We start from the raw sequence: 12,050 nt of genomic DNA, 5'->3' as shown, positions 1-12,050 counted from the left end.
GCGCCCCCTGTTGTGGGTCCGTGTCACTACACTTTCCCCAACAGGATATCTCGGCCAATGTCATGGATCCCGAGGGGCGTCAACCATCTGTTGGACAGCCAATGGAAGAGCAGGGTGCACAGGCGTCGGCTGGAGGCGTGATTGGTGAGTTGCAGCATATCCTCACCGCCTTTACCGCTCGGATGGACCTGATGACCGAGCAAAACGTCATCCTTAATCGCAGGATGGAGGCTCTCACTGCGCAGGTGGAAGCGTGCGCTCAGGGCGCTGCTGCAGCTCCTCCTCCTGCCGACCCGGTGCCGAATACAGACGTTCCACTGGTCATTCAACGACCCCCCCCCCCCCACCATCCCCTGAAGCATACATAAGCCCCCCAGAGCCGTATGGAGGTTGTGTGGAGACGTGCGCGGACTTTCTTATGCAGTGTTCGCTCGTCTTTGCACAACGTCCCGTGATGTATGCGTCTGACTCCAGCAAGGTGGCTTACGTGATTAATTTGCTTCGGGGTGAGGCACGCGCTTGGGCTACAGTGCTTTGGGAGCAAGGCTCACGGCTCCTTACCACTTATACTGGGTTTGTGAGGGAGCTCAGGACCGTTTTTGATCACCCTAACAGAGGCGAAACCGGTCTACCCTGCTGCTGAAAATGAGACAGGGGCGTCTGAGCGCAGCCGAATATGCCATCAACTTCCGCATCACGGCTGCGAGGTCCGGCTGGAATATGACTGCGCTCCGCACCGCCTTCATAAATAGACTGTCGTCGGTCCTGAAGGAGCACCTGGTGGCTAAGGAGGAACTGCGGGATTTGGCTGAGCTTATCGATTTGGTTATACGGTTGGACAATCGGTTAGAAGAACGCCGATGGGAGCGAGGCGAAGGGCGTGGTCAGGCACAAGCCGTCCCTCTTCCTCCCGGGTCCGAAAGGGAGCCGTCTTACCCACGCTCCACAGCCACAGCGCTCCGTGTGGCTACAGCTCCCCCTGCTGACGGTGCTAGGGACACGAGCAGGGCCACATTCAGACAGAGGAGGCTGGTCCGTGGGGAGTGCTTTGTCTGCGGCTCGAGTGAGCATCAGCAGAGAGACTGCCTCAAACGGTCAAAACACAAACGCCCGCCCTTAGAGACTGGGCTGAGGGGGGGTCAAAACATTCACGTGGGTCATACACATCTGTCAACACGACTCCCAGTTAAAATCCTGAGCGGGGATTTAACCCTTCAAGCCCCAGCACTGGTGGACACGGGTCAGAAGGGAATCTGCTGGATAGCAGATGGGCAAGGGAGGTAGGGCTCCCTCTGGTGGCACTTTTTCACCAGTGAAGGTGCGAGCACCAGATGGCACTCTTCTCCCTTTTATCACACACAACCCTGTAACCCTGGTAGTGTCTGGGAATCACCGGGAGGAGATTGAGTTTTTTGGAACTCCTTCTACCTCCAGCGTGATTTTGGCTTCCCATGGATGATTAAACACAATCCCCAGATTGATTGGCCGTCTGGGGTTGTGACTCAGTGGAGCAAAACCTGCCACCGGAATTGTTTAGGATCCTCGGTTCCTCCCGGTGTAAATGCTAATGAGGAGGTTAAAGTCCCTCCCAATCTGACGGCGGTGCCGGTTGAGTACCGCGACCTTGCTGACGTCTTCAGCAAGGATCTGGTGGTCACCCTTCCCCCGCACCGTCCGTACGATTGTGCCATTGATTTGGTCCCAGGCGCTGAGTACCCGTCCAGCAGGCTGTACAACCTCTCACGTCCTGAGCGCGAATCAATGGAGACCTACATCCGGGACTCATTAGCTGCCGGGCTGATCCGGAATTCCACCTCCCCGATGGGTGCAGGTTTCTTTTTTGTGGGCAAGAAAGACGGCGGACTCCGTCCATGCATTGATTACAGGGGGCTGAACGACATAACGGTTCGCAATCGATACCCTTTACCCCTGTTGGGTTCAGTGTCACGCCCCTGCATGGAGCCCAAATTTTCACCAAACTGAGTACCTGGTCATGCCGTTCGGCCTCACCAACGCCCCCGCGACGTTCCAAGCTTTGGTAAATGACGTCTTGCGGGACTTCCTGCACCGATTCGTCTTCGTATATCTGGATGACATACTCATCTTTTCCCCGGACCCTGAGACTCATGTCCAGCATGTACGTCAGGTCCTGCAGCGGTTGTTGGAGAACCGGCTGTTTGTGAAGGGTGAGAAGTGTGAGCTTCACCGCACCTCTTTGTCCTTCCTGGGGTTCATCATCTCCTCCAACTCCGTCGCCCCTGATCCGGCCAAGGTTGCGGCGGTGAGAGATCGGCCCCAACCAGCAAGCCATAGGAAGCTGCAACAGTTCCTCGGCTTTGCAATTTCTACAGGAGGTTCATTAAGGGCTACAGTCAGGTAGTTAGCCCCCTGACAGCCCTGACCTCTCCAAAACTCCCCTTCACCTGGTCGGATCGGTGCGAAGCCGCGTTCAAGGAGTTGAAACGCCGGTTCTCGTCTGCACCAGTTCTGGTGCAGCCCGACCCTAGCCGCCAGTTTGTGGTTGAAGTGGACGCCTCTGACTCAGGGATAGGAGCCATGCTATCCCAGAGCGGGGAGACCGATAAGGTTCTTCACCCGTGTGCCTACTTTTCTCGCAGGTTGACCCTCGCTGAATGGAACTATGACGTCGGCAATCGAGAACTCCTTGCGGTGAAAGAGGCTCTTGAGGAGTGGAGACACCTGTTGGAGGGAGCGTCTGTGCCATTCACGGTTTTCACTGACCATCGGAACCTGGAGTATATCAGGACCGCCAAGCGGCTGAACCCCAGGCAAGCCCGCTGGTCACTGTTCTTCGGACGTTTTGACTTCCGGATCACCTATCGCCCCGGGACCAAGAACCAGAGATCGGATGCCTTGTCCCGGGTACACGAAGACGAAGTCAAAACTGTGCTGTCGGATCCACCGGAGCCCATCATACCGGAGTCCACTATCGTGGCCACCCTCACCTGGGACGTGGAGAAGACCGTCCGGGAGGCCCTGGCATGGAGCCCGGACCCCGGAACTGGTCCGAAGAATCGTATGTATGTCCCACCAGAAGCCAGAGCTGCAGTCTTGGATTTCTGTCACGGTTCCAAGCTCTCCTGTCATCCAGGGGTGCGAAGGACCGTGGCAGTTGTCCGGCAGCGCTTCTGGTGGGCGTCTATGGAGGCCGACGTCCGGGAGTATATCCAGGCCTACACCACCTGTGCCAGGGGCAAGGCAGACCACAAAAGGTCCCAAGGACTTCTCCAGCCACTCCCTGTGCCTCATCGCCCCTGGTCCCATATCGGCCTGGATTTCGGTCACGGGCCTCCCGCCGTCCCAGGGCAACACCACCATCCTCACGATAGTGGACCGATTCTCCAAGGCGGCCCACTTCATGGCCCTCCCGAAGCTCCCAACGGCCCAGGAGACAGCAGACCTCCTGGTCTGCATGGGATACCAACTGACGTAGTCTCGGATCGTGGTCCCCAGTTTTCCTCTCAAGTCTGGAGGAGTTTCTGCAGAGAACTGGGGGCCACCGTGAGCCTCTCGTCCGGGTACCACCCACAGACGAACGGACAGGCAGAACGGGCCAACCAAGAGTTGGAACAGACCCTCCGCTGTGTGACATCCGCGCACCCGACGGCCTGGAGTAACCATCTGGCCTGGATCGAGTATGCACATAACAGCCAGGTGTCTTCTGCCACCGGCCTCTCCCCATTTGAGGTGTGTCTGGGGTACCAACCACCATTGTTTCCCATGGTGGAGGGAGAGGTCGGTGTGCCCTCGGTCCAGGCCCACCTGCGGAGGTGCCGTCGGGTGTGGCGCACCGCCCGTTCTGCCTTGTTAAAGGCCCGGACGAGGGCTAAGGCCCATGCAGACCGCCGGCGGTCCCCGGCCCCTGCATACCAGCCCGGGCAGGAGGTGTGGTTATCAACCAAGGACATTCCCCTGCAGGTGGACGCCCCCAAACTGATGGACAGATTCATTTGACCATTCAAGATCATCAAAATCCTCAGTCCTGCTGCAGTGAAGCTCCAGCTCCCGGCTTCACTGCGGATCCACCCTGTTTTTCATGTCTCCCGGAATAAACCACACCTCACCTCACTCCTCTGTGCTCCCGGTCCGGCGCCGCCTCCTGCCCGGATCATTGACGGGGAGCCGGCTCCTGGATGTCCGTCGAATGGGCCGGGGGTTCCAGTATTTGGTGGACTGGGAGGGGTATGGACCCGAAGAACACTCCTGGGTGAAGAGGAGCTTCATCCTGGACCCAGCCCTCCTGGCCGATTTCTACCGCCGACACCCGGATAAACCTGGTCGGGCGCCAGGAGGCGCACGTTGAGGGGGGGGTCCTGTTGTGTGGGCCGCCAGAAGAGGAGGTACTGCTGGCCCACCACCAGAGGGCGCCCTGCTTGAAGTGCGGGCTTCAGGCACGAGAGGGCGCTGCCGCCATGGACACAGCCGGGGGTGACAGCTGTCACTCATTATCTCATGACAGCTGTCACCCATCTACACTTCATCATACTACTCCATAAAACCCAGACGTCATCTCCACCTCATTGCCGAGATATCATCTACCTGTGAAGGTAATATTCTCTGCTGTGTCTGAACTTAACACTGACTTTATAGTCTGAACTTCTTCGCAGCCGTTTTCCTGTGGGTGTTGCCTTATCTGTGGGATTGGCGTTTTGGTGTGATCAGCGACGGCTTCGCTTCACACTCCAACCAGATAAGTGGTTTAACAGGAGCTGCACGAGTGTGTGATTAGAGGTGGAGGTGACTTTCCACCTTCTGACTGTTTTTGTTACTGGGTGTGCACACACCCACATCTCACTGTTTGTGCTCCTCACCAGCAGTACCAGATCCGACAGTCGGGGACGGTGATCACCTGGGAATTCGGGACTTGGCGGCTCCAGTATTCACCAGGTTCGGTGGCGGCGGAAATCGTGTGGTTCCGGCTCTTCTCAGGACAGACGTCTTCTATCCTCGAGCCTGCCCACACGTCACCTTTGTGTATTGACTGCTATCATATTCTGAGATTGTCTGTATAGTCGTTGTGCACATTCACAACATTAAATTGTTACCTTTTGGCTCATCTATTGACCGTTCATTTGCGCCCCCTGTTGTGGGTCCGTGTCACTACACTTTCCCCAACATATTCATTCATTCATTCATTCCCGGTGTCGCAGACCGAACAGTCCCCCCTAAAAATTGGTCCGCTCTGCCTCCACTGCGCATGCATCATTTCAGAGCTCAGCAACTCGTCTGAGATGGAGACTCTTCACCTAAAGTGATCAGATGGATTAATGTGATTATTAACCATCAGATGACAAAGTAAAACCTCTTAAAATCATTCTAAAGTCAGCTTTAATCAGAAACGCGGCCGTTTTAAGCGAAAAACAAGACAATACTCTGTGACGCTTTGAAATGACTGATGCACAGTGAATGCATCAGCTAGCAGCTCATGTAGCAGCTAGCGCTCTGATCGCTTCCTCTGTCTTTTATTATGAAATCATACTGAATTTATGTTGAAATGATTGTTGTACAAAAGCTTCAGATATCTGTCGCTGAGATAGATGATGACTGGAGTGCAGGTTGAAGCAGAAACAAGGTGATCATCCATGAACCGCGGCTGCTGACACATGCGCAGTGAAGGTAGGGCAGACTTAGTTTAGGGGGGACCGTTCAGTCAGCGACACGACTGTGGCAGCAGACTGAGCAGCCCATCCCACACTTCCCTATCTCCTGCCGAGTCCTCTAAGTGTTCCAAAGCATTCCCAAACTAGATGTTGTGTGGGCCGCCAGGTACTGCTGACCCACCACCAGAGGGCGCCCTGCCTGAATGGTGGGCTTCAGGCATGAGAGGGCGCAGTCGCCTCCCAGGAGCAGCCTAGAGTGACAGCTGTCACCCATCAACCATTCATCACCACCTTCCATAAAAGCTGGGCAGCAACTCCACCTCCCTGCCTAGATATCAGTCTACTATCAGGTAAACTGCTCAGCTGTTTTGTGCTGTGTTTCTCTGCTGAACCTTTTGCAGTCGTTCCTGTTTATACACTTGCAGCTGGGAGCTGGGTTTGTGGACAGTGAAGGAGTTGACGTACTTCGCTTCTCACTCCAAACTAGATAAGTGTTTCATCCAGGCACTGCACGTACTATGTTCCTGTGTTGGAGGTGGAGGTTTCCCTCAAGAAGGAATTGTGTTTGTCTGCTGACTGTTTATTGGGTGTGCACACACCCACCATAACCTGTTTGTGCTTCCTGCCAGCAGTACCAGATCTGACAGCTGGAGACGGTGGCCACCTGGGGACTCAGGACTTGGCGGCTTCGGGTTGTTCCAGATCCGTTGGCAGTGGAAATTGTGTGGGCAGGCTCGAGGATAGAAGACGTCTGTCCAGAGAAGAGCCGGGCCCCACACGACTCAACTGTGCTACTGTCTATGAGACTGGGGCGTCGGAGTGCTGCCTAGTATGCAGTCGACTTCCGCATAGCGGCAGCTAGAGCCAGCTGGAATGCTACTGCGCGCCGCCTTTGTAAACAGAATGTCTCCGGTCCTAAAGGAGCACCTGGTGGCTAAGGACGAGCCGCGGGATTTAGACGGGCTTATCGACCTGGTCATACGATTAGACAACCGATTAGACGAACGTCGTCGGGAGCGAGATGAGGGGCGTGGCTGGGCACGAGCCGTCCCTCTCCCTTCCGGGTCTGAAAAGGTAACGCCGTCCCCACGCTCCACAGTCTCAGCGCTCCGTGTGGCTACAGCTCCCCCTGCTGACGAAGCTATGGACACGAGCAGGGCTAAAGTGAGATCAGCCAATAGACAAAGGAGACTGGCCCGCGGGGAGTGTTTCGTCTGCGGCTCGAACGAGCACCTGCAGAAAAACTGCCCCAAGTGGTTAAACACCAACGCCCGCCCTTCGAAACTGGGATAAGCGTGGGCCATAACATTCACATGGGACACACACGCATTTCCACATGCCTCCCAGTTACGATCCTGAGTGGGGATCTAACCCTTCAAGCCCCAGCACTGGTGGACACGGGGTCAGAAGGGAATCTGCTGGACAGCAGATGGGCAAGGAAAGAAGGGCTCCATCTAGTGGCCCTTCCGTCACCATTGAAGGTACGGGCGCTAGATGGCACCCTTCTTCCTGTAATCACACACAAGACACAGCCAGTAACTTTGGTTGTGTCTGGGAATCAGCGGGAGGAGATTGAGTTCTATGTAACTCCTTCTACCTCCCGCGTTATTTTGGGCTTCCCATGGATGATCAAACACAATCCCCGGATTGATTGGCCGTCTGGGGTTGTGGCTCAGTGGAGCGAAACCTGCCACCGGGAGTGTTTAGGATCCTCGGTTCCCCCCGGTTTGACTGCTAACGAGGTGGTTAAAGTCCCCCCCCAATCTGACGGTGGTGCCTGAGGAGTACCATGATCTTGCTGACGTCTTCAGCAAAGATCTGGCACTCACTCTACCCCCACACCGTCCGTACGATTGCGCCATTGATTTGATCCCGGGCGTTGAGTACCCGTCCAGCAGACTGTACAACCTCTCACGTCCTGAGCGCGAATCAATGGAGACCTACATCCAGGACTCGTTAGCTGCCGGGCTGATCCGGAACTCCACCTCCCCGATGGGTGCCGGTTTCTTTTTTGTGGGCAAGAAAGACGGCGGACTCCATCCATGCATTGATTACAGAGGGCTGAACGAGATTACGGATTCAGTGTTCACGCCCCTGCATGGAGCCAAAATTTTCACAAAGCTTGATCTTAGAAATGCGTACCACCTGGTTCGGATCCGGAAGGGAGACGAATGGAAGACGGCATTAACACCCTGTTAGGTCACTTTGAGTACCTGGTCATGCCGTTCGGCCTCATTAATGCCCCCGCGATGTTCCAAGCCTTGGTAAATGATGTCTTGCGAGACTTCCTGCATCGGTTTGTCTTCGTATATCTGGACGATATTCTCATCTTCTCCACGGATCCTGAGACTCATGTCAAGCATGTACGTCAGGGTTATGGACCCGAAGAGCGCTCCTGGGTGAGGAGGAGCTTCATCCTGGACCCGGCCCTCCTGGCCGATTTTTACCACCGTCATCCCGACAAGCCTGGTCGAGGGGGGGGTCCTGTTGTGTGGGCCGCCAGAAGAGGAGGTACTGCTGGCCCACCACCAGAGGGCTCCCTGCCTGAATGGTGGGCTTCAGGCACGAGAGGGCGCAGTCGCCTCTCAGGAGCAGCCTAGAGTGACAGCTGTCACCCATCAACCATTCATCACCACCTTCCATAAAAGCCGGGCAGCAACTCCTCCTCCCTGCCGAGATATCAGTCTACTATCAGGTAAACTGCTTAGCTGTTTTGTGTTGTGTTTCTCTGCTGAACCTTTTGCAGTCGTTCCTGTTTATACACTTGCAGCTGGGAGCTGGGTTTGTGGACAGTGATGGAGTTGACGTACTTCGCTTCTCACTCCAAACTAGATAAGTGTTTCATCCAGGCACTGCACGTACTGTGTTCCTGTGTTGGAGGTGGAGGTTTCCCTCAAGAAGGAACTGTGTTTGTCTATTGACTGTTTACTGGGTGTGCACACACCCACCATAACCTGTTTGTGCTTCCTGCCAGCAGTACCAGATCTGACAGCTGGAGACGGTGGCCACCTGGGGACTCAGGACTTGGCGGCTCCGGGTTGTTCCAGATCCGTTGGCAGTGGAAATTGTGTGGGGCCCGGCTCTTCTCTGGACAGACGTCTTCTATCCTCGAGCCTGCCCACACGTCACCCTTTTTTGTATAATTGACTATTGTACTAAATCTGCATTTGTCTGTATTCCGTTGTGCACATTTCACAACATTAAATTGTTATATTTTGGCTTATCCATTGTCCGTTCATTTACACCCCCTGTTGTGGGTCCGTGTCACTACACTTTCCCAACACTAGATGCGACATGTAATCCCTCCAGCATGTTTTGGGTCTTGCCTCGAGGCCTCAATCCAGTTGGAAGTGCTGTGGAGAGACAGCCGGGTGGCACCCTCACCAGGTGCCCAAACAACCTTAGCTGGCTCCTTTCGATATTCAATTCTGCATCCCTCCCAGATATTTGAATTTCCGACCCTGTCCCTGAGAGTAAGCCCAGATCCCCGATGGAGGAACCACTCGTATCTGTGACCTTGTTCTTTTGGTCACTACCCAAAGCTCCTGTCGGTCAGGACAGGAGCATAAATCAACTGGTGAATCCAGAGCCGCACCTTCTGGTTCAGCTTCCTGTAGTAGTCTCACTGAGTTGCTCACACCTCTATCAAAACATGGTGGGCTCCATACAACCAGCAGGGGGCAGTGAATGTCTCTGTCGAAGTTTACAGTACTAAATTTGATGATTGTATGGCCGTAAATTGAAGGCACAGTCACATTCATGTCTGCTGATGAACATTCTTAGCCAATCAGTTAGGAGATATTTAAAGGATTATTCAGCAGCAACTGAAATCTTTCACCAGAATGAAGAAATTATTTGAATGAGTGGTGAAATATCTCCGGGACCAACAAGAACAGTAGCTGTTAACCTTTAAGAGCCATTCAAGACATTTGAAGTAAATTATGATGTACATCCTAGCAGGGACAGGTACACAACATCGTAACAATCACTGTATAACCCAAATCCACCAAGTCATCCCAAAACCCTTCACATTCTAACGTAACATCACTATAAATTATTCTACATTTTATGAGATCGAGCTCCTGAGTGACGCCCCACATGGGCTCCTCAAATACATGTCAGGTCCATGTGCTGTGCCTTGCACTGTCACATCCACGACATGATGGAACCATTTTGGGTCCTGAATGACAACAAAGGCAGACAACCGGCCCATCCTCACCTCTCAAAATATAATTTTTTCAATTTCAATTTATTTTCATTTATATAGTGCCAAATCACAACAAAGTGGCACTTTATACAAGTAAGGTCGAACCTTATCAACCCTCAGAGCAAGCACAGGGAGCAGGAAATAGGAATATTTTGCACCATGTGTCATGCTTAGTTACCATTTTACGGGGTAACATATGTCACATATAGAATCCAGTGGACGTTGACATTGTTTGACCTTTACTTTGCAGACCAAGCATTCAAAACAGTCAAAACTATTCCATTTATTAATCCCAGTAGCTCAATCAATAATTTGCACTACTTTTTTTACCAAAATTGGAGCAACTTTAACTTTTGACCCCTGTACAAAATTAAATTGACCTTTGTCACCATTCTTGCTGTTTTTACTCCATAACTCCATAACATTCTATCACAGATAGTCCAAACTATACCTTTTTGGAATATTTATGATCAGACAAATAATGTGGTACACTTTTCAATATGACTGAAGCATCTTTGATTTTGACCCCTATGTAATTCTTCAGTTGACCCCTACCTGGCCACCTATTGAAAATTCAAGGAGTATTTGTTGTACTGAATTTGGTGCTTCTATCACCATTTTCAGGATTGTTTCAGTTGTCTGCCCCATTAGAACATTTAGATCATATCAATACAATGTATAACTGCAAAGATGAAATGATATTACTCTTAGAGGAACAGAACATTCAGATATATGTATAACAGAGGAAGTTTTTAGAGAAGCACAGTTACACTGATAACATATTTACTGTTGTTCCGTACTTTTAATGACCCACTTCCACAGAGAAGTAACAGTCAACATTATTGTTCGGGATCTCTCATACCAACCTGAGTCTTTCCTCCTGTGTTCTCCTGAACAGTGGAGCGAGACATGGAGCAGCTGATGGCAAAACACTGGAACAGTCCTCCCAAAGCGTTACTGAGACCCAGCGCCATCAGTTCCTGAATCAGGAAACACAAGCTGTTCATCTCAGTTGCTCAAATGAAACTACATGAAGACATCAGTTTAGTGGTATTGCACAAGTTTGAGGGGAACTGCTATGAATCTTAAATCCTGAACCAAATCTGCTACTGGTTCACCAGCGGTGATGAAAAATTAATTTAGTTTTTGGGTGACTCCACTACCTTGACCTTTGCCAAAATGTTTTTTTTTTTTTTTTGATGAACTGAAAACAAAGAGGCAACCTTGCCCTAGAGCCCACTGATTACCCTTTGACAAATTTGACCTTGAAGGTAACTATGGAACCTGTCCCATATGTGTGCCAAGTTTCATGCAAATTACAAAGGAAAACTTAAATTCTGACCTTTGGACCCAGTTATTGATCTCTGGCAAATTTTACATTGCCTGAGCCATTCCAGAACACATCTCCATATGTGTGGCAAGTTTGGCAGACATCAAAGTTGGGGGAGGATGAAGGGTCCTAATTTTCACCTTTGACCACATTGACCATGACCTGAGCCAAAGCAAACATTTAAGGGAAATTCTAAGCTTGACTGACACCCCCATATCAAATTTAGTGGAAATCAGGCAAAGTACCCAGCAGAAAAAAGGGAACAGACAGACAGATGAACCAAAATTTTGATCTTTGACCCAAGGGTGTTGACCAACCCTTTAAGGGCAGTTCTGGAGTCGGCGGACATGCACATAGCAACATAACAAGCCCAAACACCTTGGAGGAGTACAGGACGAAACAAACAAACAAACAGTTATTTCTCAAATTACAGTATGATTCTACTGATAAACCTTGGCAGACATCATAAAACTGAAACCATGCCACTACAATATGTGCATGAGCGCCACCATGTGGACAAACACATTCTTTTTGCATCTCTTCCTCAGTGCTTACCTGATTGCTGTCCACCTTGTATCCATATTTAAGGGCAAAGATTCGCCCCAGTGAGATGGAGATGCCGTAGCCAACCACAGCTATAGCAAAGGCATCTCCGATCACCATCCCAAACAAAGAGGATGCTGGGAAAACAGGCGGCTGTAAACTAAAAGGCAGCGACACAATGCGTCAGCAGAGATAAATCCTCCACTTTTTATATGTGAAAGTTCACGTCCTGGTATGTTCTCACCCTGAGGGAATCACACCCACAACTTCCACTCCATATTTCTTCTGTAAGTTACTTTGCCAAGATACAACTGTAGCAATAATAATCTGGAGAAACATTAAAAACCGG

At 51.7% G+C, this 12,050-nt stretch overlaps 1 protein-coding gene across 1 annotated transcript in view; it reads right to left on the bottom strand.

The window, feature by feature from the left end:
- Positions 1-12,050, bottom strand: part of slc26a6 (solute carrier family 26 member 6) — a 127,391-nt gene that overhangs the window by 90,448 nt on the left and 24,893 nt on the right. Inside the window, exons 7-9 of the mRNA XM_034171757.1 lie at positions 11,946-12,028; positions 11,714-11,861; positions 10,695-10,808 (exon numbers count right to left, since the gene is read on the bottom strand). Coding sequence (XP_034027648.1) covers positions 10,695-10,808; positions 11,714-11,861; positions 11,946-12,028 — 345 coding nt within the window. The remainder of the gene's footprint in view (positions 1-10,694; positions 10,809-11,713; positions 11,862-11,945; positions 12,029-12,050) is intronic.

This window comes from Thalassophryne amazonica, chromosome 6 (genome assembly GCF_902500255.1).
Source record: "Thalassophryne amazonica chromosome 6, fThaAma1.1, whole genome shotgun sequence".
In the NCBI taxonomy this organism is placed as follows: domain Eukaryota; kingdom Metazoa; phylum Chordata; class Actinopteri; order Batrachoidiformes; family Batrachoididae; genus Thalassophryne; species Thalassophryne amazonica.
Note: the sequence above shows the minus strand (reverse complement) of the source record. Positions and strands in the feature narration are given on the sequence as shown.